This window comes from Saimiri boliviensis, chromosome 16 (genome assembly GCF_048565385.1).
Source record: "Saimiri boliviensis isolate mSaiBol1 chromosome 16, mSaiBol1.pri, whole genome shotgun sequence".
NCBI classification, from domain to species: domain Eukaryota; kingdom Metazoa; phylum Chordata; class Mammalia; order Primates; family Cebidae; genus Saimiri; species Saimiri boliviensis.
The window spans coordinates 72,167,428-72,189,821 of NC_133464.1; the positions used below are offsets into that span (position 1 = coordinate 72,167,428).

Genomic DNA, 22,394 nt, shown 5'->3' on the forward strand with positions numbered 1-22,394 from the left:
GCCAGTTATTGTGTACCTTTTGGCTTGATGCAAGAGACAGTACATAACAGTGGTAATAGCACCAATAAAGAACTTCCTGTCCATAAAAAAGAGAGAGAGAGCCCATATTAAATCAATTCTCTAGATATAACTAGCAGTTTATAGGAATTCAGTGAATAAAATAAACTCTTAAGTGGCACAGCAAAGAAGCAACCAGGCAGATCTACTGACATGAGAAAGCAATTGGTCAATTCTAACAAATTCTTATTTAGCAATATTATTAATTGATATACTTAAAAAATTAGCTATAGCTATCAAGATACATCAGAGGTTAAGCAAAATAATAGGATTCAGTAAAGTACATTATGTGATAACAGTAAAGAGCCTGTATGTACTTTGGAATTGGGTATATAGAGTTCACACAATATTAGCAGAGTCACTTTTATTCTTGTAACGTAGTTACGCTGAGTATAGAATGGGACTGTTACTTCGCAGTTACTGAAAAATGCCATAACCGTTTATGTCCCTGTAGGTTTTGTGAGAGCAGAGGATTTTGTTCTTTTCACCACTTTATTCCCAACTCCTAAAAGGTGCCCAACACAGTATAGGTGCTCAAATAGTTTGTTGAATTAATGAGTAGCCACTCTTAGAATCTGAGCATTTCATACTCTACGAATTATAGGCATATCTCAGATATTATGGGTTAGATTCCAGAGCACTGCACTAAAGCAAGTCACATGAACTTTTTGGTTTCCTAGTGTATAAAAAGGTTACATTTACACTATGTAGTTGACCTTGAACAACACAGATATAAGGGGCAATCGCCCTTGTGCAGTCAAAAGTCCACGTATAAGTTTTGACTCCTCTAATACTTAACTGCTAATAGCCTCCTGGAAGCCTTACCGGATTTTGTTTTTTGTTTTGTTTTTTTGAGGCAGAGTCTCACTCTGTTACCGAGGTTGGAGTGCATTGGCACAGTCTCAGCTCATTGCAACCTCTGCCTCTCAGGCTCAAGTGATCCTCCCATCTTAGCCTCCTTAGTTGTTGGGACTATATGTACGTGCCACCATGCCCAGCTAGTTTTTTCTTTTTTTTTTTTTTTTTTTTTTTGGTAGGGACGGGATTTCACCATGTTGCTCAGGCTGATCTCAAGCTCCTGAGCTCAGTTTATCTGCCCACCTGGTGCTCCCAAAGTACAGGTGTGAGCCACCATACCTGGCAATTAACATTTATTTTGTGTTATATGTATCGTGTTCTGTATTCTTACAATTAATTACTAGAGAAAAGAAAATATTAAGAAAATCATAAGAGAAAATATGTTTACTATTAATAAGCATATATTAAAGGTCTTAATCCTCATCATCTTCACATTGAGTAGGCTGTGGAGAAGAGGAAAGGTTCATCTTGCTGTCTCAGGAGTAAAAAGAGGTAGAGATGATGGAAGGGGAGGTAGAAGAAGCATGCACACCCGGTGTAACTTTTACTGAAAAAACTCCTGTGTAAGTGGACCTTGATAATTCAAATCCGTGTTGTTCAAGAGTCAACTGTACTGTAGTCTGTTAAGGGTGCCATAGCATTATGTTTAAAAAAAAAACAATCTATATGTCTTAATTTAAAGATACTTTATTGCTAAAAAAAAAAAAAAAATGCTATTGGTCATCTGAACCTTCAAGGAGTCATGATCTTTTTGTTGGTGGAAGGTATTGCCTGGATATTGATGATCGCTAACAGATCAGGGTCTCACAGATTGGGGCAACCGTGGCAGTTTTTAAAAATAAGACAACAGTGAAGTTTGCCATGCCGATTGACTCTTCCTTTCATGAAAGAGTTCTCTGTAGCATGTGATGTAATTTTACCCTGCAGTAGAACTTCTTTCAGAATTGGAGTCAGCCCTATAAAACTATGCTGCTGCTGTGTTGTCAACTAAGTTTATGTAGTAGTCTGAATATTATGTTGTCATTTCAGCAATGTTCACAGCCAGGAATAGATTCCATCTTAGGAAACCACTTTTGCTGGGCACGGTGGCTCAAATCTGTAATCCCAGCACTGGGAGGCAGAGGTGGGCAGATCATGAGGTCAGGAGTTCAAGACCAGCCTGGCCAATATGGTGAAACCCCATCTCTACTAAAAATAGAAAAATTAGTCGGGCATGGTGGTGGGCGCCTGTAATCCCAGCTACTCAGGAGGCTGAGACAGGAGAATTGCTTGAACCCAGGAGGCAGAGGTTGCAGTGAGCGGAGATTGCACCATTGCACTCCAGCCTGGGTGACAGAGTGAGACTCTGACTCAAAAAAAAAGAAAGAAACTTTTCTGTGCTTATCCATAAGAAGCAACTGGTCATCCATTACATTTTGATCGTGAGATTATGGCAATTCAGTCACATCTTCAGGCTCTACTTCTAATTGTAGTTCTCTTGCTATCACCACACCTGTAGTGATTTCTTGTCCTGAAGTCTTGAACCCCTCAGAGTCATCCATGAAGGTTGGAATCAGCTTCTCCCAAACTCATATTGTTTCTATTTCATCCCCTTCCTGTGAATCATGCATGTTCTTAGTGACAGATTACAATGGCAAGTTCTTTCCAGAAGTTTTTAAATTTACTTTGCCCAGATCCATGAGAGGAATCACTATCTATGGCAGTTAACGCCTTATAAAATGGATTTTTTAAATATTAAGGCTTGAAAGTCTAAGTTACTCCTTGATCCATAGGCTGAAGAGTGGATGTTGTGTTGGGATCTATGAAAACATTAATCTCCTTATATAGCTCCACTGGAGCTCTTGGGTGACAAGGCTATTGTTAATAAGCAGTAATATTTTGGAAATCTTTTTTTGTGAGCAGTAGGTCTCAGTAGTGGCCTTAAAATAGTTTGGTAAACGATGTGGTACACAAATGTGCTGTCATCCAGGCTGTTGTTCCGTTTATGGAGCACTGACAGAGTAGTAATTCTTAAAGGTTCTAGGATTCTCAGAATGTTCAAACAGGCATTGGCTGCAGCTTAAAGTCACCAGCTGTATTAATCCCCAACAAGAGAATCAGCCTGTGCTTTGAAGCCAGACATTGACTTCTCTCTAGCTATGAAAATTCTGGATGGCATATTCTTCTAATGTAAAGCTATTTCATTTAATTGGAAATACTGTTGTTTAAGGTAACGACCTTCATCAGTTATCTTAGGTCTTATGGATAACTTGTTGAGTTTGTATATCAGCACTTGCTGCTTCACCTTGCACTTTTATGTTTTGTTCTACTGTTAAACCTCATGAACCAGTTTTCTGCTTCAAACTTTTTTTCTGCAGCTTCCTCAGTGCTTTCACATCATAGAATTGAAGAGAGTTGGGATTTTGCTCTGGATTAGGCTTTGGTTTAAGGAATGTTGCAACTAGTTTGATCTTCTATCCAGACCACTAAAGCTTTCTTTGTATCAGCACTAAGGCTGTTTTGCTTTCTTACGTGTTATGGATGTTCACTAGAGTAGTGCTTTTAATTTCCTTTATGAACTTTTCCTTTATATTCACAACTTGGCTAACTGGCACAAGAGGCCTGAGTTTCAGCCTGTTGCAGCTGTTCATAGGCCTTTCTCATTAAGCTTAATAATTTCTAGCTTTAGATTTAAAATGAGAGATGTGTGAGTCCTCCTTTCACTTGAACACTAAGAGGCCATATTTTGCCTAGGAGTAAAGAGTCCTGAGAAGAAGAAGAAAGACAGGGTAGGGACGTGGCACACAGGGGAGTGGTGGATCAGTGAAGGTGTCAGAGAAGATACATCATTTCTTGATTGAGTACACTTCAAATATCACAGATCACCATAATAGATTTAATAATAATGAAAAACTTCGAGATACTGAAAAAATTACCAAAATGTGACACAGACACAAAATAAGTGTGTGCTGTTGGGAAAGTGGCACTGGATAGGGCTTGCTCAATGCAAAATTGCCACAGATCTCCAATATGTAAAAAGTGCAATATTTACAAAGCACAATAAAATGAGGTCTTACCTGCATTGAATTTCCATTAGAAATTTCTTGGCTGGCAGTGGTGGCTCACATCTGTAATCCCAGCACTTTGGGAGGCCAAGGTGAGTGGATCACCTGAGATCAGGAGTTGGAGACCAGCTTGGCCAACATGGAGAAACCTTGTCTCTACTAAAAATACAAAAAAATTACCAAGAGTGGTGGTGGGCTTCTGTAATTCCAGCTACTTGGGAGGCTGAGGCAGAAGAATTGGTTGAATCAGGAGGCGGAGGCTGTAGTGAGCCGAGATCATGCCATTGCATTCCAGCCTGAGTGACAGAATGAGACTCTTGTCTCCAAAAAAAAAAAAAAAAAAAAAAAAAACAGTTTATTTATGCTTTCTGGCTTCTAAAGTTTGCATGTACACTAACATTGCAACCTAAAATACCATATTTTACTGTAGTTCTTATCAGAATTCCAGGGAGTATTTGTAGATTAAGTGCTATGTATAATTACATATTTGAAAATCTTAAATCTGGTATTGACATATGCTCTTTCCTACACATTTCAGGAAGACAAACTTTTGCTTGAGAGCCAGCTCATCCTAGCTACAGCTGAACCACTCTGTCTTGATCCTTCTATAGCAGTCACCTGCACTGCAAACCGACTGCTCTATAACAAGCAAAAGATGAACACTCGCCCAATGAAACGGTAATTGTCTTTGTGGAAGATTAAACCAAAAGTAGCTCTAAATTTTGCTGTTTATGGTTATCTTCTCCCTCCAAGGTATAGTTGCTCTAATTTTGGTGGGGAAAGGTAGAGATGGGGGTCTCTCTTTGTTGCCCAGGCTAGTCTTGAACTTCTGGAATCAAGCGATCCTCCCACTTTCCCTTCCCAAACAGCTGGGATTATAAGCATGACCAACTGTACCAGCCTCTGATTTTTATTTTTTTGAAAATAGCATTATTATTTTTTTAAACCTTACTTCCTTTCAGTCATGGCAGTGAAAATAGGATTTTTAATGGTCTTGTATTACACTTTCTTATATAGTATTTTGATTTTTTTTTTTTTTTAATGCTCTCTGCTTTAGATTGAACTGATGAATTTTCTGCAGTCTTAAAGAACAAATTTCCTCTTAGGTTTATATAGTCTATTTGCCAAAAAGGTAAAGAGGCTGAGATCAAATAAGAACTGAAAGAATAATTTTCTCATTACTTTCCTAATAACAAATGACTAATCTAATTGTTGTTAATCTTACTTTTAAGGTAAGAATTTGTAATTTATTTTCGAGATTTGAGAAAATACGATTATAGTTTTAGATGTCAGTTAGTTATAAACTGACTCTAGGCACATCTATCTTTTTTCTGTTTTTGAAACCAAGTTTATGCCTCCCTTGACATCTTTTAAAAATATCTCTGCTTCAAATACTCATTCCCTGATTTTTCAGAATATTTCCTTTTCCCCACCTTCTATGGTAAACATGAGGGAATTTTTCCCCATTAGTCACTGTGAGAACCTCTTTGAGCTCCTGGAGATAAAACCCCCTAAAATGTGGAGGTTCCCAGTGACTAGGTCCTCTGGAGTTTTGAATCTCTCAGACATGTCCACACTAAGCCTCCAGCAATTCATCAGTTATACTTGAGGTTCCCTACCCCAGCACTGGTTTCTGAGGCGGTTTGTGCTAATGGGTTTCTGCTTTAGCAAGCCATGATGCTCTGCATTTGCCTGTTGGTTTCTCCAAGTTTGGGGCATTGGTTTGTCTGTGACCACACGTTTTTTATGGATCTAAGAAGAATTGTTAATTTTTCTATTGATCCAGCTTTTTATTTGTTATGATGAGGTGGCAAATTCCAGAGTCTTACATGCCTGTATCCGAAACTGGAAGTCATCCCCTTCATCCCCATCTTTCCATAGCTAGTTCCTTCTTATCATTCCTGTCTCAGCTCACATGTCATTTCTTCAGACTCTTTGCCTTCCTTCCCTCTCCCTGTTCTCTTCCCTAATGTTGCCCTCCTTACCCCATATTCTCCAAAGTACTCTTTTTTTCTCTTACTGCTTATTGGTATCTGAAATCTGAAATTATTGTGAATGTCTCCTCTCCCTCTAGACTTGATAGCTCTGTGGTAATGGGAATTTTGTTTGTCTTAACTCATTTTTATTTCACCAGTTCCTAGGACTGTGTTTGGCATGTGGCAGTGTTCTATAAACATGATTTGTACATATTCGGTGCTGACTAGTTTCAACTCACATATGAGTTTCTTTTATTAGTGCCATTTAGTTCAAATCTCTTAATATTATTTCAGGTGTTTCAAGAGGTATTCCAGATCCTCTCTGAATCGGCAGCAGGATCTATCTCATTGTCCACCTCCTCCTCAGCTGAGGTTACTTGATTTCTTACAAAAAAGAAAGGAAAGAAAAGCAGGTCAGCATTATGACCTCAAAATTTCTAAAGCAGGAAATGTAAGTATATATTGTTTAAATGAAGGTTATTATGCTAAGAGCCTGTCTTATTTCAAGTTTTCCATTTCTACTGTTTTTAATTTTTCAGTGTGTAGATATGTGGAAACGGAGTCCCTGTAATTTGGCCATACCTTCTGAAGTAGATGTAAGTCAGTTCATGAATTGCTTTTTTTCATATAAAGTTTCTAAGTTTTGCCATTTGGTCGCTTATACTTTGAGAAAACAACAGAAAACTTAAATTTCTTTTAAAAATAGTGATTTAGATCATACTCTAAAAAATTTTTTTGAACTATGTGATTTATTTCAAAAAAACATTGAAAAATGATTTTTAGAAGCTATGTGTTAGTCTTTTTTCACGTTAAGTCGAAGGAACATAACCCCTTAATATAGTTGTGCTTGGAGCAGGAATGGCAAACAAAGCAATTTAAAAATGTGGAAAAATATAATGTATATTACATAATCACATGAAATCTTTTTTTCTTATTTCTTCATAATTTCCTAATAGTGCTTGTTTCCTCAAAGTGGTTAAATTTTTAGTAATACTTAGTAATACTCAAAAAAAAATAAATAAAGATTAATAATACTAGAGAAGTGACCAAGATTACGAACATTGGGCTGTATTCTTTATTGATCCATAATGTGCATGAATTATAAATGGCTTGAAGACAGAAAAGGGATATGTTGATGAATGATCCTATGTTTTTCCTTCTCCTGTGTTCTTTTTTATATGCACTCAACTCTTTACACTTGTTATTTTCAGATTTGTTCTTCTGTTGCATCCTTTCCATGCTAGCACATGCATTATTCTTAATATTTGTGATTTTAAAAAAAGAAATTTTGCAAAGCACAGTAGACTGTATATACAACTCAAGGAAGTAAGCCATATTATCTTTTGGTAGCATATGCACTATTCTTCAAGGAACATGACCTGAGAATAGAATTTCACTGTAAATACAGAAGGGTGGAATTTAGCTTTGGAGGGCAAGCTGGAGTACTTCCCAAACTTTAATGTCCTTACAGATCACCTGGAGAGCTTGTTAAACTATAGTTTGCTACTCAGCAAGTCTGGTCTGAGTCCTAAGATGCAGTTTTACAAGCTCCTAGGTTATGTGATGCTGGGGTCCATGGACCACACATTGAATAGCAGTGCCCTAAAACAAAGCTTCTCAGTCTCAATCAGAAGAATTACCTAGGGTATCAGTTAAGCATAGAGATTTCAAACCCTATTCAAGATATACTTACTTAGGATTTCTAAGGGACAGACATGAAAATCTATATTTTTAATAGGTGCCCCAGGTGAGTCTAAGTTACTGTTAATATCATGGTTGCCAGTAAGTTAATATTTGACTCTCACAGATGCCTAGGACATATACAGAATATATGGCCCAAGTCTGACTAGAAAGTGGAAATGGGTCAAAAACTTTCATCAGCTTTTAATATTTTACATTCCCTAGACTCCCTTAGTTTTGTGTTTTAAACTACTTAAGCGTAAGTAGTTGATATCAGTGATTTAAGAATTCCTGAACTAGCAAGTATAGTGAGTGTATTGTCGAGTAACTTAGTTTCTTCTTTTTGGTCAGAATACTGATTCTATTTTATCTGATACAGATTCTATTTTCTGTGGTATTTCTTGATTTGATTGTTTAGGTGGAGAAATATGCTAAAGTGGAAAAGTCTATTAAATCTGATGACTCACAGCCAACAGTCTGGCCAGCCCATGTAAGTAATCATTGCCAGTCTGTGTTTCTAATGATGCCGTTTCTAATTTGGCCTCTGAATTTACTAAACATAAAGTGCAATTGCCATTAGTTTGGGACCTTTTTTCTTTTTTAAGTAATTTTCTGGGAGTTCAGTGAATTACAGGAAGAAACAACTATTTTGTTTACCAAAGTACACTTTGCATTTTAAAGAGCAATTTTCTTTTTTTGAGATGGAGTTTGGCCCTTATCACCCAGGCTGGAGTGCAATAGCGTCATCTCAGCTTACTGCATCTGTGCCTCCCGGGTTCAAGTGATTCTCCTGCCTCAGCCTCCTGAGTAGCTGGGATTATAGCCGCCCACAACCACGCCCGGCTAATTTTTGTATTTTTAGTAAAGACAGGGTTTCGCCACATTGGCGAGGCTGGTCTAGGAACTCCCTATCTCAGGTGACCCACCTGCCTTGGCCTTCCAAAGTGTTGGGATTATAGGCCACTGTGGCTGGCCTTAAAGAACAATTTTAATGAAGAACTTCATTTTTCCTTTTGGTTTGCATATTGGTAGTTCTGACTTGTTTTGTTTTAAATTAATAAATTCTTCTAAGGATCCCTTTTAACAGAAGTGTTCTTCGTAAGTTTTCCTGATTGCAATAATAATGTCTTTAAAAAAGAGAAATAGGTATAATATTTAAATTAGGTGAACCCTAGGGGTGACGAGACATGTTTTTTGTGTGTGATAGCAAAAGCAGACAAATAGATCTGCTTTTGAAAGTCCTATCCTTTTAATATTATTTAATATTCGCAATTCATATGTCTAGTATGAAATTCTACCATAAGTTTGATGAACTAAACATGCCATTGGAACTCTCATTCCCAAAGTACCAGGTAAAAAAGAATTTTGTACTGCCCTCCTGAGTATAGACAGGCAGGGCAGCATGAGGATCAGGGGTGCAAGCTGAGATACAGACTGCTAACTCCCTGTGTGAACCTAGGCTAGTCATTTAACCTCTCTGCTTAATTCCTTGACTTCTGATATGTTGATAATAATAGTACCAACCAGAAGAATATGATGAAGCTTACTTGAGGCAGTCCCTGTAGAGTGCTGAGAACAGTGTTCAATAGATGTTCATTGCTATGGTTTCCAATATGTGTATTAGTATGTCTCATAATTTATTTAATGATGTATTAATATTGTTACATGCATGTACATACTGCATAGTATATGTTAATGCTTTATTAAATGCATACTGAGTGCCCATATAGTTTTTAAGAACCATGCTGTGCTTTATTCTCGTAGGCAGTCTTAAACATCTTTGTAGGCTGTGTTGTGTGTCTCCTATTGTCAGATACATGTTAATGTGTCATTTATTTCTGATTTTTACTAATTCTTATTGCCTACTTGCTTGTGAAGGTATTTATTTGGGGTGTTATGTCTTTTTCAGGATGTAAAAGATGATTATATATTTGAATGTGAAGCTGGCACTCAGTATCAGAAAACAAAGCTGACCATCTTGCAGTCACTTGGAGATCCACTTTACTATGGTAAAATACAGCCATTTAAAGCAGATGAAGAAAGTGACAGCCAGATGTCTCCATCACAGTGAGTTATGTTAAGTACAAGTAACTGAAAAAAAAAAAATAAGGCACCAAGAATCTATCTAGTAACTAACTACTGATGAACCATTAATGAATAAAAATTTCTCTTTGGGAATTCACTTACTAGTTAAATATAACAATTAGATTTGGCAGTAGACCTAAGTAAACTTAAGTCATAGTTACCATGTTGCTCAAGAGTTATTAAAAATAAGTTTTTTAGGCCAGATGTGGTGGTTCGTGCCTGTAATCCCAGCACTTTGGGAGGCTGAGGCAGGTGGATCACAGGGTCAGGAGACCGAGAACATACTGGCTAACATGGTGAAACCCCGTCTCTACTAAAAATACAAAACTTAGCCAGTTGTGGTGGCGCGGGCCTGTAATCCTGGCTACTTGGGAGGCTGAGGCAGGAGAATAGTTTGAATCAGGGAGTTGGAGGTTGCAGTGAGCCAAGATCACGTCATTGTACTACAGCCTGGTGACAGAGCAAGACTTTGTCTCAAAAAAATATTAATAATAATATATATTTTTTAAAACCACCTGTGTTTATTTTTATGCTTGTTTTGAAGACTATTCCCGTGATATCCTTCTTTTTATATTTATGGCACTTATGACTTTAACCTGTCTGTGAACATGAAGTGTTTGGGCAATAGTATGTTTAAATAGGAAGCAAGTTTACTATAAATGTAAAAAGATACTTGGTATTTTGGCACTGCATGTAAGGACACAGACTCAATGCTTAATGTAGTTATTGGCCCTACGTGTTAATATACATACATATATATATGTGTGTGTGTGTGTGTGTATATGTATGTGTGTGTGTATATATATATATATATATATATATATATATATATATATATGGAGAGAGAGAGAGATGATCTTCCAAAATGTATGGACTACATATATTTGGTACTAACAGTATTTAATTTTATTTTAATTGTTTAACTATTTGTTTTTTTAAACCAAACTGATGCTGTTTTGAAAAAAAGGGAAAAAAAAACTCAGCAGAAAAGGACGGGGCCAGGTCTATGTTAATTGTAAAGCCTTTACTAACACAAAATACTAATTGAAACTACAGTAGAAAGGTAGATTTTTTTTGAGACAGAGTTTCACTCTTGTTACCCAGACTGCAGTGCAATGGCGCAATCTCGGCTTAACACAACCTCCGCCTCCTGGGTTCAGGCAATTCTCCTGCCTCAGCCTCCTGAGTAGCTGGGACTACAGGTGCACGCCACCATGCCCAGCTAATTTTTTGTATTTTTAGTAGAGACGGGGTTTCACCATGTTGACCAGGATGGTCTCGAACTCTTGACCTCGTGATCCACCTGCCTCGGCCTCCTAAAGTGTTGGGATTACAGGCGTGACCACCGCGCCTGGCGCGAAAGGTAGATTTTTAAAGAGCAACCCCACCAATATTTAGGTAAAAGTCAATGAGAGGAAATAGCAGGGAATCCTCAACTTATTTTTTCACATGACCAGTTTTTATTACAAAAGGATTGAATATTTTGATTATATACTTTTTTTTAAGTTATATACATCACAGTAGTTTATTTTTGAATCTTCAGCATGGATTTTTAAGGAAGCCACTTTTTTCCTTTATTTTTATTTTAGATTTAGGGGTTGTGTGTGCAGGTTTGTTTCAGGGGTATGTTGCATGATGCTAAGGTGTGGGTGTCTATTGAGCCCATCGCCCAGGTAGTGGATATGGTACCCAATATTCATTACTTATATTTATAAAAATCTTTCACTTAAAGATAGTATATATTGGCCATTTTAAATTTATTAACTTACTCTTTATAGAAAACAAGGGTGATATATGTTATGTCATGAAAAAATTGGTCTATAAAGCCAAATGACTAATTTGTTTGACAGGAAGATGATTGAATTTTTTACCTTTATATGAGAGTAGCTACATGATTTATTATCTTCCAGTCATTCTTCCATACTCATAAAGTATTTAATAAATTATTAAGTCAAAGTTTCAGCTGCATTAACTAAGTTTTTTTTATATTTTATATTTCAGCTCCTCCACAGATGATCATTCAAATTGGTAATTAAAAAATAAACTATTTTAATCTGTTAAGAGATTGTATCAATGTCAAACTCTTTAAAAAGACTTGCTAAAGTTATTTTATTCGAATTGGAGAAAAATATGTATACCTTGTTTGAAATATGTGGACCTGTTATGTGGACATTAATAGTAACTTCTAAAATTGCAGGTTAAAGTGAGAGGAAGGCCAAAGACCTTTTCGCATGGTAGTTCAGTGATTTCCTGTAGGGCCAATAGTTGTAAGGGTATATAGCACTGTAACTTTCAGCCCAAATTATGTTTTAATAAATAAATTTTGTGCCAAAAAAAAGTCCGTTAATTAAATCAGCCAAGTTATTCACATTATTTCATAATGCATGCAAAATTTAGTCATTGTTTTATGTGTTTAAATGCAATACAGTTTTTTTCCACATCTTGGTAGATTTAACACCAATTTATATTACTGTGACTAAAACATGGAAGATTTCAAAAGTAATCCCAAGGCTCCTTAAGACAACTTTTACCTGATTCTTTTTTCTCCTTTTTTTTCCTTAAACATTTTAGGTTCATTATTGGCTCAAAGACCGATGCTGAGAGGTAAAAATACTTGCATCTGTATTTTTGGTCAGGATGGATATGAAAAATTTTTCACCCTTATAGGTTAGAGAATACTTCACTAAGAGTTAAAAACTTTGATTTTGGTTACGTATTAACCATATATACACTGTTTAAAATTTATAGGCCTCTTGTAAAATTAGGGCATTGGACAGTAAAATCTCTAAGCTCCTTTCCAAATTTAAAACCCTATTGATTCTGGAAAAATGTTTAAAACCTTATGATACACCAAGCTATTAAGATTGGTTCTTTTTGTGGGATGAGATTTTGGGGGGACTTAAATGCATTTTTCCAGTGTTTATAATACCTAGGATGTTTTTTCATATAATTAAAAAAAGAAACAAAAAAAATGTTTAAAATATAGTTTTGTTTTAAATAGGAAAACTTAGATATATTTACTGTAGCTAAGGAAAATGATTTCCAGATAGTACTTTAATCAGAATCTAAGAAGGGAAGTGAATATTTTCTTTGGCTGCTTATTACTTAAGTAATCCCTGCAATTTCTGTATTATAAATAAGATATTGAAAGTATATCTTTAGATTGCTCTTTAGCAAAATGTTTTAGACAATTTTTTATTGAACACATTAAAATTACTTTTAACACAAAGACAAATTGCCTAATTTTAATTTTTATGTCAATTTTGACAGAACCTTTTTTTTCCCATTATTATTCCTTCCTATAAAATAAATTTCTATTTAAAACTGGTTATCTAATCTTTACCTGTTTTCTCTTGATATTTTAGGGTAGTCAACCAGTACCAAGAATTAGTCCAGAATGAAGCTAAATGTCCGGTCAAGATGTCACACAGCTCCAGTGGCTCAGCCAGCCTAAGTCAGGTTTCTCCAGCGAAAGAAACAGAAGTGTGTTTCATTAATGTTACTTCCTTGGCCAGTTGTTTCACAAGTAATCTGAGAAATGTTAAGAATTATTTTTTGAGGCTGGGTGCGGTGGCTCACACCTGTAATCCCAGCACTTTGCAGGCTGAGGCGAGTGTTTCACCTGAGGTCAGGGGTTTGAGACCAGCCTGAACAATATGGTGAAACCCCATCTCTACTAAAAATATGAAAATTAGCTGGGCATGGTGGCACACACTTGTAATCCCAGCTATTCAGGAGGCTGAGACAGGAGAATCTCTTGAACCCCAGAGGTAAAGGTTGCAGTGAGCCGAGATTGCACCACTGTACTCCAGCCTGGGCAACAGAGCGAGACTCCATCTCAAAAAAAATGATCATTTTTTGAGGAGTGGAGGCACTGTTGAGTTTTGTTTTTACTTTTGCCTTTTTTTTAATTTAACTGTTTGTAATATAATTTTTAAATGTACACAAAGATAAAAGAAAAATTATAACGAATACCTGTGTTCTAGTTATTTGACTTTAACAGCTGTTATTTTCCTTTGATAGGCATGGAAGGGTGGAAGCTTTGTTTTCATCTTACTCCTCTGCCTGTCTCCCTAAGACTCTTTCTTCCTACCCTATTACTCAGAAATCTTTTCCTCATTCTTTATGTATACTGTAATATATTTCACGGGTCTCATGTGAAATTTCCTCTGTAATACATGTAGTATTCAATCTAACTACTAAGAGCACTTCGCAGAGTTAAAAATTGTGTTTTTATCTGAGATTTATAGCAGTATTTATTTTAACAAATGTGCTTAATGTCACTGTCTTTTAGCAAACTGAAACGGTGTCAGTTCAGTCTTCAGTATTGGGGAAGGGTGTAAAACATCGACCCCCACCAATCAAACTTCCCTCAAGCTCAGGAAATAGTTCCTCAGGTATTACATTTCTTAGTTTTCTACAGTCTAGAATAAGAAACATTATATAATCATAATCTCTTTTTAAAACTTTGCCCCCATTTTGATTTCTACAGTTCACAGAATTTGGAATTATAAATTTAGAAAATAACTTTTATGTTCTTCTAGGTAACTATTTTACACCACAACAGACAAGCAGCTTTCTCAAATCTCCAACTCCTCCTCCTTCTTCTAAACCATCAAGTATTCCTCGGAAATCATCTGTGGATCTCAATCAAGTTAGCATGCTTTCTCCAGCTGCCCTGTCACCTGCCAGCTCATCACAAAGTGAGTCATAACTTAAATTCTTCATTAAATCTTCATAAGCTTTTGCATTAGTGTTTCTTAAGACAGCTTTTTTCAACCTGTAAAGTAGTGATATCTGAATGTACTGTGTACCCAAAGTGTATAAGTTGCTAGAAGCTGCAGGCAGAGCTCTTGTTGATTGTATGTATTATGTCTCTATTGTAATTGTACTTGTTTTTCTGTATATATGTATGCATTCTGCGTATACCTTTCTTATAGACTTGCAACCTACACATCTCCTTAAAAAAATAATCTGGTAGTTACATGTGGCAATAAGATTTCAAAATATTTTTTGTTCCAGTGTACCCTAGGATCATTTTACATATTTATGTAAATTGTGTGGCTGATACGAAAAAAATGTCATAAGAGTTGTTGCTGCAGGTCCTATCTTTGTATATGTAAGAAGTCAACTAGTTCCAAGGTGGTGATACAATAAACTGAAAAACAATATTTCAACAACACTCCTACACTCTTTTATAAATTGTTGTCAGTTACTAAAATGTTATGATCATGAAGCATTATTCTGAAGATACTGAAATGTGATTTTTACTACTGAATACTTTTTTTTAACATCAAGAAGAGTTTTACAAGAATGCTAGCATTAGTTTGGGAGAATTTCTTCAAATTAGTAAATATCTAAAAGGTACCAATTTGGGGAAAAGAGTCATTCCAGTTTTTTAGATTTTTTGTAGGTAGCTAATATATGCTGAAAGTTTTAGTACACTGCACAGTGATAGGGTGGTCTTTGCATTAGATATAAACATCTTCATCTTGATAGCTCAAAAGGTGTAATTTTTCTGCCTTCTTGTTTTGCACAAAGAAAAATATATAAATTTTCTGAAAGTCTTATTCACACTTCTTATGTTGTGGGTATGGATTATGGTAATCTACTGCACACAGTTGTTACTTTAAGTAAGGGTTGAGTGACAGCTTCTGGACATTCACATTTCTTTCCTTTCTTTCTGCAGGACATGAAAGCTAAAAAAGAAAACACCTCAAGAGCTTTTGGTTTTACTTTTTTGGTTTTTGTTTTTTGTTTTTGTTTTTTTTTTTTTTAAATTGATAAACTGTGCATACTTCATTCACAACAGATTTTCTATACATTCTACATTTAAACAGAAGTACACAGTTACTGTTAAAGATGCAGTATTATCTATCAGATATTTGCTTTATTACTGTTTTTTATAAATTTGTTTGTCAGGATAAAGTTGATGTGTTAGGAATTAAACATGTATATTTAGGTGCCAAATATGATTGTTAACCATATGTAACTTATAAAATATGTTCACAGTTTATCTCAGACTTTTACACTAAAGAAGCAATATTTTTAAATGAAGTCTTGAATTAATGAAATCGTAAATAACAAATTAATTTGAATTCCTTTTGAACTTTTTAGGCCAAGGGCAGCATGTAGGAAACTAACTTTTAAATGGGTATTGTGGTAGAATATAACTGTATATTTATACTGTTACTGCAATAGCATCTCTAATGGGATTTTTAGGTGATATACTGCATCCTTAATTGTAATTGAGTGTAGCAACACTCATGTATCATGTGTAGAAATTAACACTTGCAGTTAACTGCTTTAAAAAAAAAAAAAAAAACTAGAACAAATTGTCAGTGCTAAGTAAGATTCCATTAACCTTATTTTAAAAGGACTGGCCATTTATAACAAACTAGCAATTTTTATTTTTCTCAATGAGCAGGATCTGGAACTCCTAAGCCATCTACTCCTACACCAACCCCTTCATCGACCCCACACCCTCCTGATGCTCAGAGCTCAACTCCTAGTACCCCTTCAGCCACCCCTACTCCCCAAGATTCAGGCTTCACCCCTCAGCCCACTTTGTTAACTCAGTTTGCTCAGCAGCAAAGGTCTCTGAGCCAGGCAATGCCTGTAACAACCATTCCTCTTTCCACCATGGTAACATCTATAACTCCAGGAACCACGGCCACCCAGGTCATGGCAAACTCTGCTGGACTTAACTTCATCAATGTAGTGGGCTCTGTTTGGTAAGTTTGCATTGATGTCCTGATTTTTTTTTTTTAAGATAGTTTTACCAATCTAAATTCTTAATTTTTGAAATTAAGAACAAACTGCATATTATTCAGACTGAACAGGAATAGTTTAGATATGGACAGAAGCTGCCTGACATGTATGCTTTAATTTTAAATAATACATTTGTTAACTGGACAAAGATGATGCCTCATCTTGTTTTTTGATACTTCATCTTGATAGCAGCTTAGAATTTCCTGTTTATCCTCTGCATTACCATCTTTGAAACTTAAGACAAATAAATAACTCAGTTAAGACAAATAAATAACTCGTTGTGTTTGCTTAGTAGTATGTTTTTTAATCTGAGAAATTATGTGGCTGATTTTTTTTTCCTTTTACAGTGAAGTTTAATGCTTTGTCTTATTCTCCTGCAGTGGAGCCCAGGCTTTGATGAGTGGTTCAAACCCCATGCTGGGCTGTAACACTGGTGCCATAACTCCTGCAGGAATAAACCTGAGCGGCCTTCTACCCTCAGGAGGTCTGCTACCAAATGCATTGCCCAGTGCAATGCAGGCAGCTTCTCAAGCAGGTCAGAATGTTGGAAATAACCTCTAAAAAACTTTAAAGTATATGCTAAAGTAAAAATGTAATTTTAAGAGTAATGCTAAAGGCATTTAATGTTATTATTTCATGAAGTATTATATCACAGGTATTTCATTTCAAAAGCCTATAAAGTTGTGATATTTGATTTAAAAGCCATCTAGCAATCAACTTCTGTGGAAAACTTGGTAAGCCTTTGAGTCCATACACATCTTTCTTTTACTTTCCAAATAATAAAATCAGTTTTGGTAGCCTTATTGTCATTGTAGTTATATTCCAGGGAAAATAACTGTATTTTGAAAATATACATTATGCACAAGAGGCAACTGCATTTCAGTTAAGAGCCTGGATTCTGGAGCCAAACTACCTCAACTTGAATCCCAGTTGTGCAACTTAATTTGTGTAATCGTGAGAAAGTTATCTTTGTGTCTAATTTTCCTTATAAGTAAAATGGGCATAGCAATAATAACTTATAGTCATGAGGATTAAATGAAATATAATACAGATTATGTGCTTAAACTGTGCCTGAGACATAATAAGCATTCTTTTATTTAGGAGTAGTTATTACCTGTACAGGAAAACAGTTATAATAACTTGTGCTTATTTTTTTGATGCTCTTTAAAAGAATGTATTATAATATCTTGAAACAATTCAGTTTCTACTGAGGAAACATTTAATAGAAAAAAATCTAGAGAAATTTATTAAAAACTTTCTGTGAGTTGTGAGAAAGAGAACCGAGAGAATATAATTAAACATGTTAGCATGTTGCTGTAATTTCCTAATTCTAGCTAGTGTTCTTATGTTAGTAAGCATAAATGTGTTTTAGTGGCAAAAGTCCTGGAAATGGAATTACATCTTGAGTTTAGGATATTTACGTGTAATTACCAGTTGTACCAGTTACACGTGGCTTCAGTTGCTCAACTGGGACTTTACAGAAGTCACTACATTTTTCTACCTTAGCCTCAGTTCAGTTCACTCTAAAGTGGGAATAAAAATATCTTGAGTTGGTACTTAAGAGAAATAAATTAAGTATGAAAGTGCTGAAAGCTAGAAAGCATTATACAGATGCCATCCACTTTTAAAAGGGAGTTAAGCCATTTTTTAAAATGAGAATTTTTCCAGAAAGGGATATTTTTGCCAAATTTCAATCTGATTATATTTTTGGTTTCTTATACAAGGCTTTGCTAGTATTACATGTGCATTTCTTGCCTCAAATTGTTCTTGAAAATGATCTGATAGAGAACTAGATACATGTTTAAATAGTGTTCAAATTGGTATATTTTGTTAGTAAGCAAAATATATACATACTTTGAGACCAGGGTAAGCAAACTGCAGCACACAGCCTAAGCTAAGAATGGTTACTACATTTTTAAAAGGATTGTAAAAAGAAGATGTATCAGAGGTCATTTGTGCTCACAAAGCCTACATTGTGGCCCTTTACTGAAAAAGTTTGTCACCACCAGCTTTAAACTATGCTCTGTTATGTTACATAACAGATTTTTTTAGGAATAAGTTCAGAATTAACAGAGCACTGTCTCCTGACTCTCAGTTTTGATCCTTATACACAAATTGCAACATTCTTTAGCATTCTGATTAGCATTTGTAGTCAAAAAAAAAAATAGCATAGAGCACACCAGTTCTTGGAGATAGGATTATTATACTGTACTATGTAGCACTGAGAAATGTAAATAGATGCCAGTACCTGGAATATATTTGCACAATAGTGCTAGTTTTATTATACTCATGGTATTCACATAATTCTTGATGACTCTGTTCAGCCAACAGAAGAATGAAAAAGAAGTCTCAAGTTTCTGAAATAGAGAATGTAATGTACATCTGGTGCTTCACAATTTTGAATAAAATCTCAGGATTTATAAATATTGAAGAAAACTTTTGTTTTTAAAATATTTTTATGAAAAATAAGCATATCTGTGCAGAAAGTACCTAAGATTATTATATATACTAAAGTGTAAATTATTTTGATGTGTAATAAACTTTCAATTCTGTTATAACCATGAGTTTTATTTAACAGGTGTTCCATTTGGTTTAAAAAATACTTCAAGTCTCAGGCCCTTAAATCTACTCCAGGTAAACCTGAAATACTGCTTTTGATTAATTTTTTTTTACACTGACTTTTTTTCTAAACTATGTGTATGTATCAGCACTTGAAATTTTGAGATCTGTTTAGAATCTTCTAAGGGTGTGGTTATTATTGCTACCTTTGTATGATCAAGTGGATAAAAAAGAATCAGTATCCTATATACCACACTTTGGCTCCAGTAGCCCTGCCTAATTATGAACTAGCTGTGCTAGTGGGGAGAATTTGCACCTACCAAGGAGGATATTTGCCTACAATAATAGTAGTGAGTATATTTAGAAAATAACTGCTTTCCCAACAGATGTTTTATGTGTACATATACGTAATACTGTTTTTTGTTCTTGAAGGAGATTTTAAAAATAGGTATGTGGCTCACAACTATAATCCCAGCACTTTGGGAGGCCCAGGTGGGTGGATTGCTTGAGCCCAGGAGTTCAAGACTAGCCTGGGCAATATGGTAAAACCCCATCACTACAAAAAATTAGCCAGGCATGCACCTGTAATCCCAGATCCTCGAGAGGCTGTGGTGGGAGGATCACTTGAGCCCAGGAAGTCGAGGCTGCAGTGAGCTGACATTGCGTCACTGCACTCCAGCCTGTGCAGCAGAGTGAGTCCTGTCTCAAAGGAAAAAAAAGGGGGGTGAATTTACAACATTCCTGGTCTTATGCTAGATCCTCTAATTTAAAGAAGGAGTAAGCTATTAGTGTAGTAGTTTGGCAAATAGATAGACATGAATATAAAGATCTGTATATATGACATAGCAGAGCTTTGGATTGATGGGAAATGACAATAACAGATCAGCCACCCTGGCACTCAGAAATAACAGATTGGGAAATTCTCATTAGAGCTAAAATTTAAAACTTATTGCTTATACACGATGCATGAGTTTGCAGACAGTAATTGCATAACAGTGTACTTATAATATGGACAAACGCACAAATTGCATTTGTTTAGCCTACGTTCCGGCATATTGCTGTTGAAATTTTCTTAGAGATCAGTCTCAGTGTTAATAGGAATGGAAATCCTTTAGTTTGTTGTATTTTTCTACATTTATTATGTACTGATTGAAGATGGAACGTTTGACCTATGCTATGTCCAAATTTACCTAATAATGAGCTGTGATGGATATAGATAGATATTTTGACCCAAGGATTTTTTTTTTTTTTTTTTTTTTTTTTTTTTTTTTTACCATACAGACCTAAGAGTTCTATATTTCGTATTTTTTCGGACAAGGACCTCAAAGTGGTCCGTATATAAACCCCTGTAGCTTAAAATGGAAAAACTTATTTGTTTTTTTGGTGTATTTGGAAAGTATTTTTTCTTTTTAATCTGGAGTTTTAATGAGTGCTTCTTGAAAAATTCTTTTTTAAATTTGAATTAATTACATTCAAATTACATTTCCATTTTAAGCTATAGGGGTTTATATACAGACCACTTTGAGGTCCTTGTCCAAAAAAATACCAAATATAGAACTATATAGTAAAAAAAAAAAAAATCCTTGCTTCAAAGTATCTATGTATATCCATCACAGCTCATCATTAGGTAAATTTGGACATAGCATTGGTCAAACATTCCATCCTCAATCAGTACATAATAAATGTAGAAAAATACAACAAACTGAAGGATTTCCATTCCTGTTAACATTGAGACTGATCTCCAAGAAAATTTCAACAATTTAGATGTCCATATTCATTTTGAAGACCTCTACTTTCTCTGTCATGACATAGAAAGTAGTGGTCTTCAAAATAAATGTGGACATCTAAGTGCACTTTCTTTTCAGCTTTGAGGTTCCTCACTGTGTTATATAAAAGATGGTGTATAATTTTGTGTTTTTGGCAAAACTAGAACAAATTTGTGGGGGGTAGCTTTTCGTAGTGCACATTTCTGATTCATAAGCTGCTTGTTTGTACTTTATAATGTATTTAATGCTCTTGTATTAATGTATAAAAAGAATGAAATAAAAAGTAGCATTTAAACTCGGATAGCTAACTACTAACTTGAAGCAGAAAGATTTATGTTTAAGAGTATTAACATACTTGGGAACCCAAATAGGACTTAAAAATTGCCTCTAAATATATATTTTTTAAGGGCAACCAACTTGTTTTTTTTTCACCTGTTTCCTCAATAACTAAAAGAATGACAGATAGCAAATGATCCAAAAATATTTGTAGAATTAAATTTAAATAGTTGGTATAAAATAATGTGAAATTGGTTAATTTTTGTTTAAATTCTTAATAGCTTCCAGGTGGTTCACTTATTTTTAACACTCTGCAGCAGCAGCAACAACAGCAGCTTTCTCAGTTTACACCACAGCAACCTCAGCAGCCCACAACTTCTAGTCCTCAACAGCCAGGGGAGCAGGTATGGGTTTTCTAGTCTTCTATATGCTTTTACATTAAATTGGTAACATTTTCTCGTATATTTTAAGCATACTTCACGTGCTTTGTTAGTGTAAACATTTCCTGTACCGTTTTTATTAACAGTGGTAGCAATCAGCTATTGGGTACATATTCCTAATAAAACAGTCATACCATACTGAATAGATGCTATCACCTGCATCTTGCATAGTAGGAATGAGATTCAGATAAATGGCTTGCTCATAGTCATACAATGAGTGGCCAAGCCAGAGATTCAAAGCTAGGTCTTTCTGCCCCTATCACTCATATATTTTCTACCCCATCATTATCTTTCTGTTTTTAGGATTTCATTGCTATTAGAATAGAGATGTCCCAATTATTATAAAACGTAGGGCAGTGGGAACACACACAAAACAAATGTGTACACTGCCAAAGAGAATGAAATTGAGTAAGAACTGCAATAAATGACAGTAGAAGGAAGTACAAGTGTTTCTAAACTTTGGGTACACTGGAATAATCGGAGAAACTAAAAAATACTGATTCCTGGGTCCCACATGTAAGTTTCTCTGTCTCACAAATTATATGAAATATTCACCATTTCTTTTGCCCAGTTTCCCTCAGCTAAGTCTTAGTTGGATAAAGCTCATTTTCTAATAGAGTCCTCAGGAAGGGCACATTCAAAGCTGACCATTTTTTAATTCTAACCACATTAAAGATTGCATGGCTAGATATAAAATCTTTAGTTTTCTTTCAAAAAAATTAATTGTAAAATACACATAAAATTTACCATTTGAACTTCTTCAGTGTGCAGTTCAGTAGTGTTGTGTGTTCACATTGTTATGCAACAGATTTCTATTATAGAACTTTTTCCATCTTGTAAAAATGAAACTATATCCAGTAAATAACAACTTTTTTTTTTTTT

The 22,394-nt window shown here is 35.1% G+C and overlaps 1 protein-coding gene across 12 annotated transcripts in view; it reads left to right on the plus strand.

Annotated features, from left to right (window-relative positions):
• SUPT20H (SPT20 homolog, SAGA complex component) overlaps nt 1-22,394 on the plus strand; it is a 47,313-nt gene that overhangs the window by 18,677 nt on the left and 6,242 nt on the right. For 6 of the 12 annotated variants that reach the window (XM_010344960.3, XM_010344962.3, XM_074387816.1 and 3 more), the window contains 14 exons: nt 4,498-4,637; nt 6,230-6,386; nt 6,475-6,531; nt 8,034-8,105; nt 9,525-9,682; nt 11,702-11,728; nt 12,272-12,304; nt 13,066-13,183; nt 13,995-14,097; nt 14,245-14,403; nt 16,128-16,434; nt 16,852-17,006; nt 19,050-19,105; nt 21,354-21,476. In XM_010344960.3, coding sequence (XP_010343262.1) covers nt 4,498-4,637; nt 6,230-6,386; nt 6,475-6,531; nt 8,034-8,105; nt 9,525-9,682; nt 11,702-11,728; nt 12,272-12,304; nt 13,066-13,183; nt 13,995-14,097; nt 14,245-14,403; nt 16,128-16,434; nt 16,852-17,006; nt 19,050-19,105; nt 21,354-21,476 — 1,665 coding nt within the window. The remainder of the gene's footprint in view (nt 1-4,497; nt 4,638-6,229; nt 6,387-6,474; nt 6,532-8,033; nt 8,106-9,524; nt 9,683-11,701; nt 11,729-12,271; nt 12,305-13,065; nt 13,184-13,994; nt 14,098-14,244; nt 14,404-16,127; nt 16,435-16,851; nt 17,007-19,049; nt 19,106-21,353; nt 21,477-22,394) is intronic. The other 6 variants (XM_003934413.4, XM_010344969.3, XM_039473176.2 and 3 more) reach the window with 2 other exon arrangements.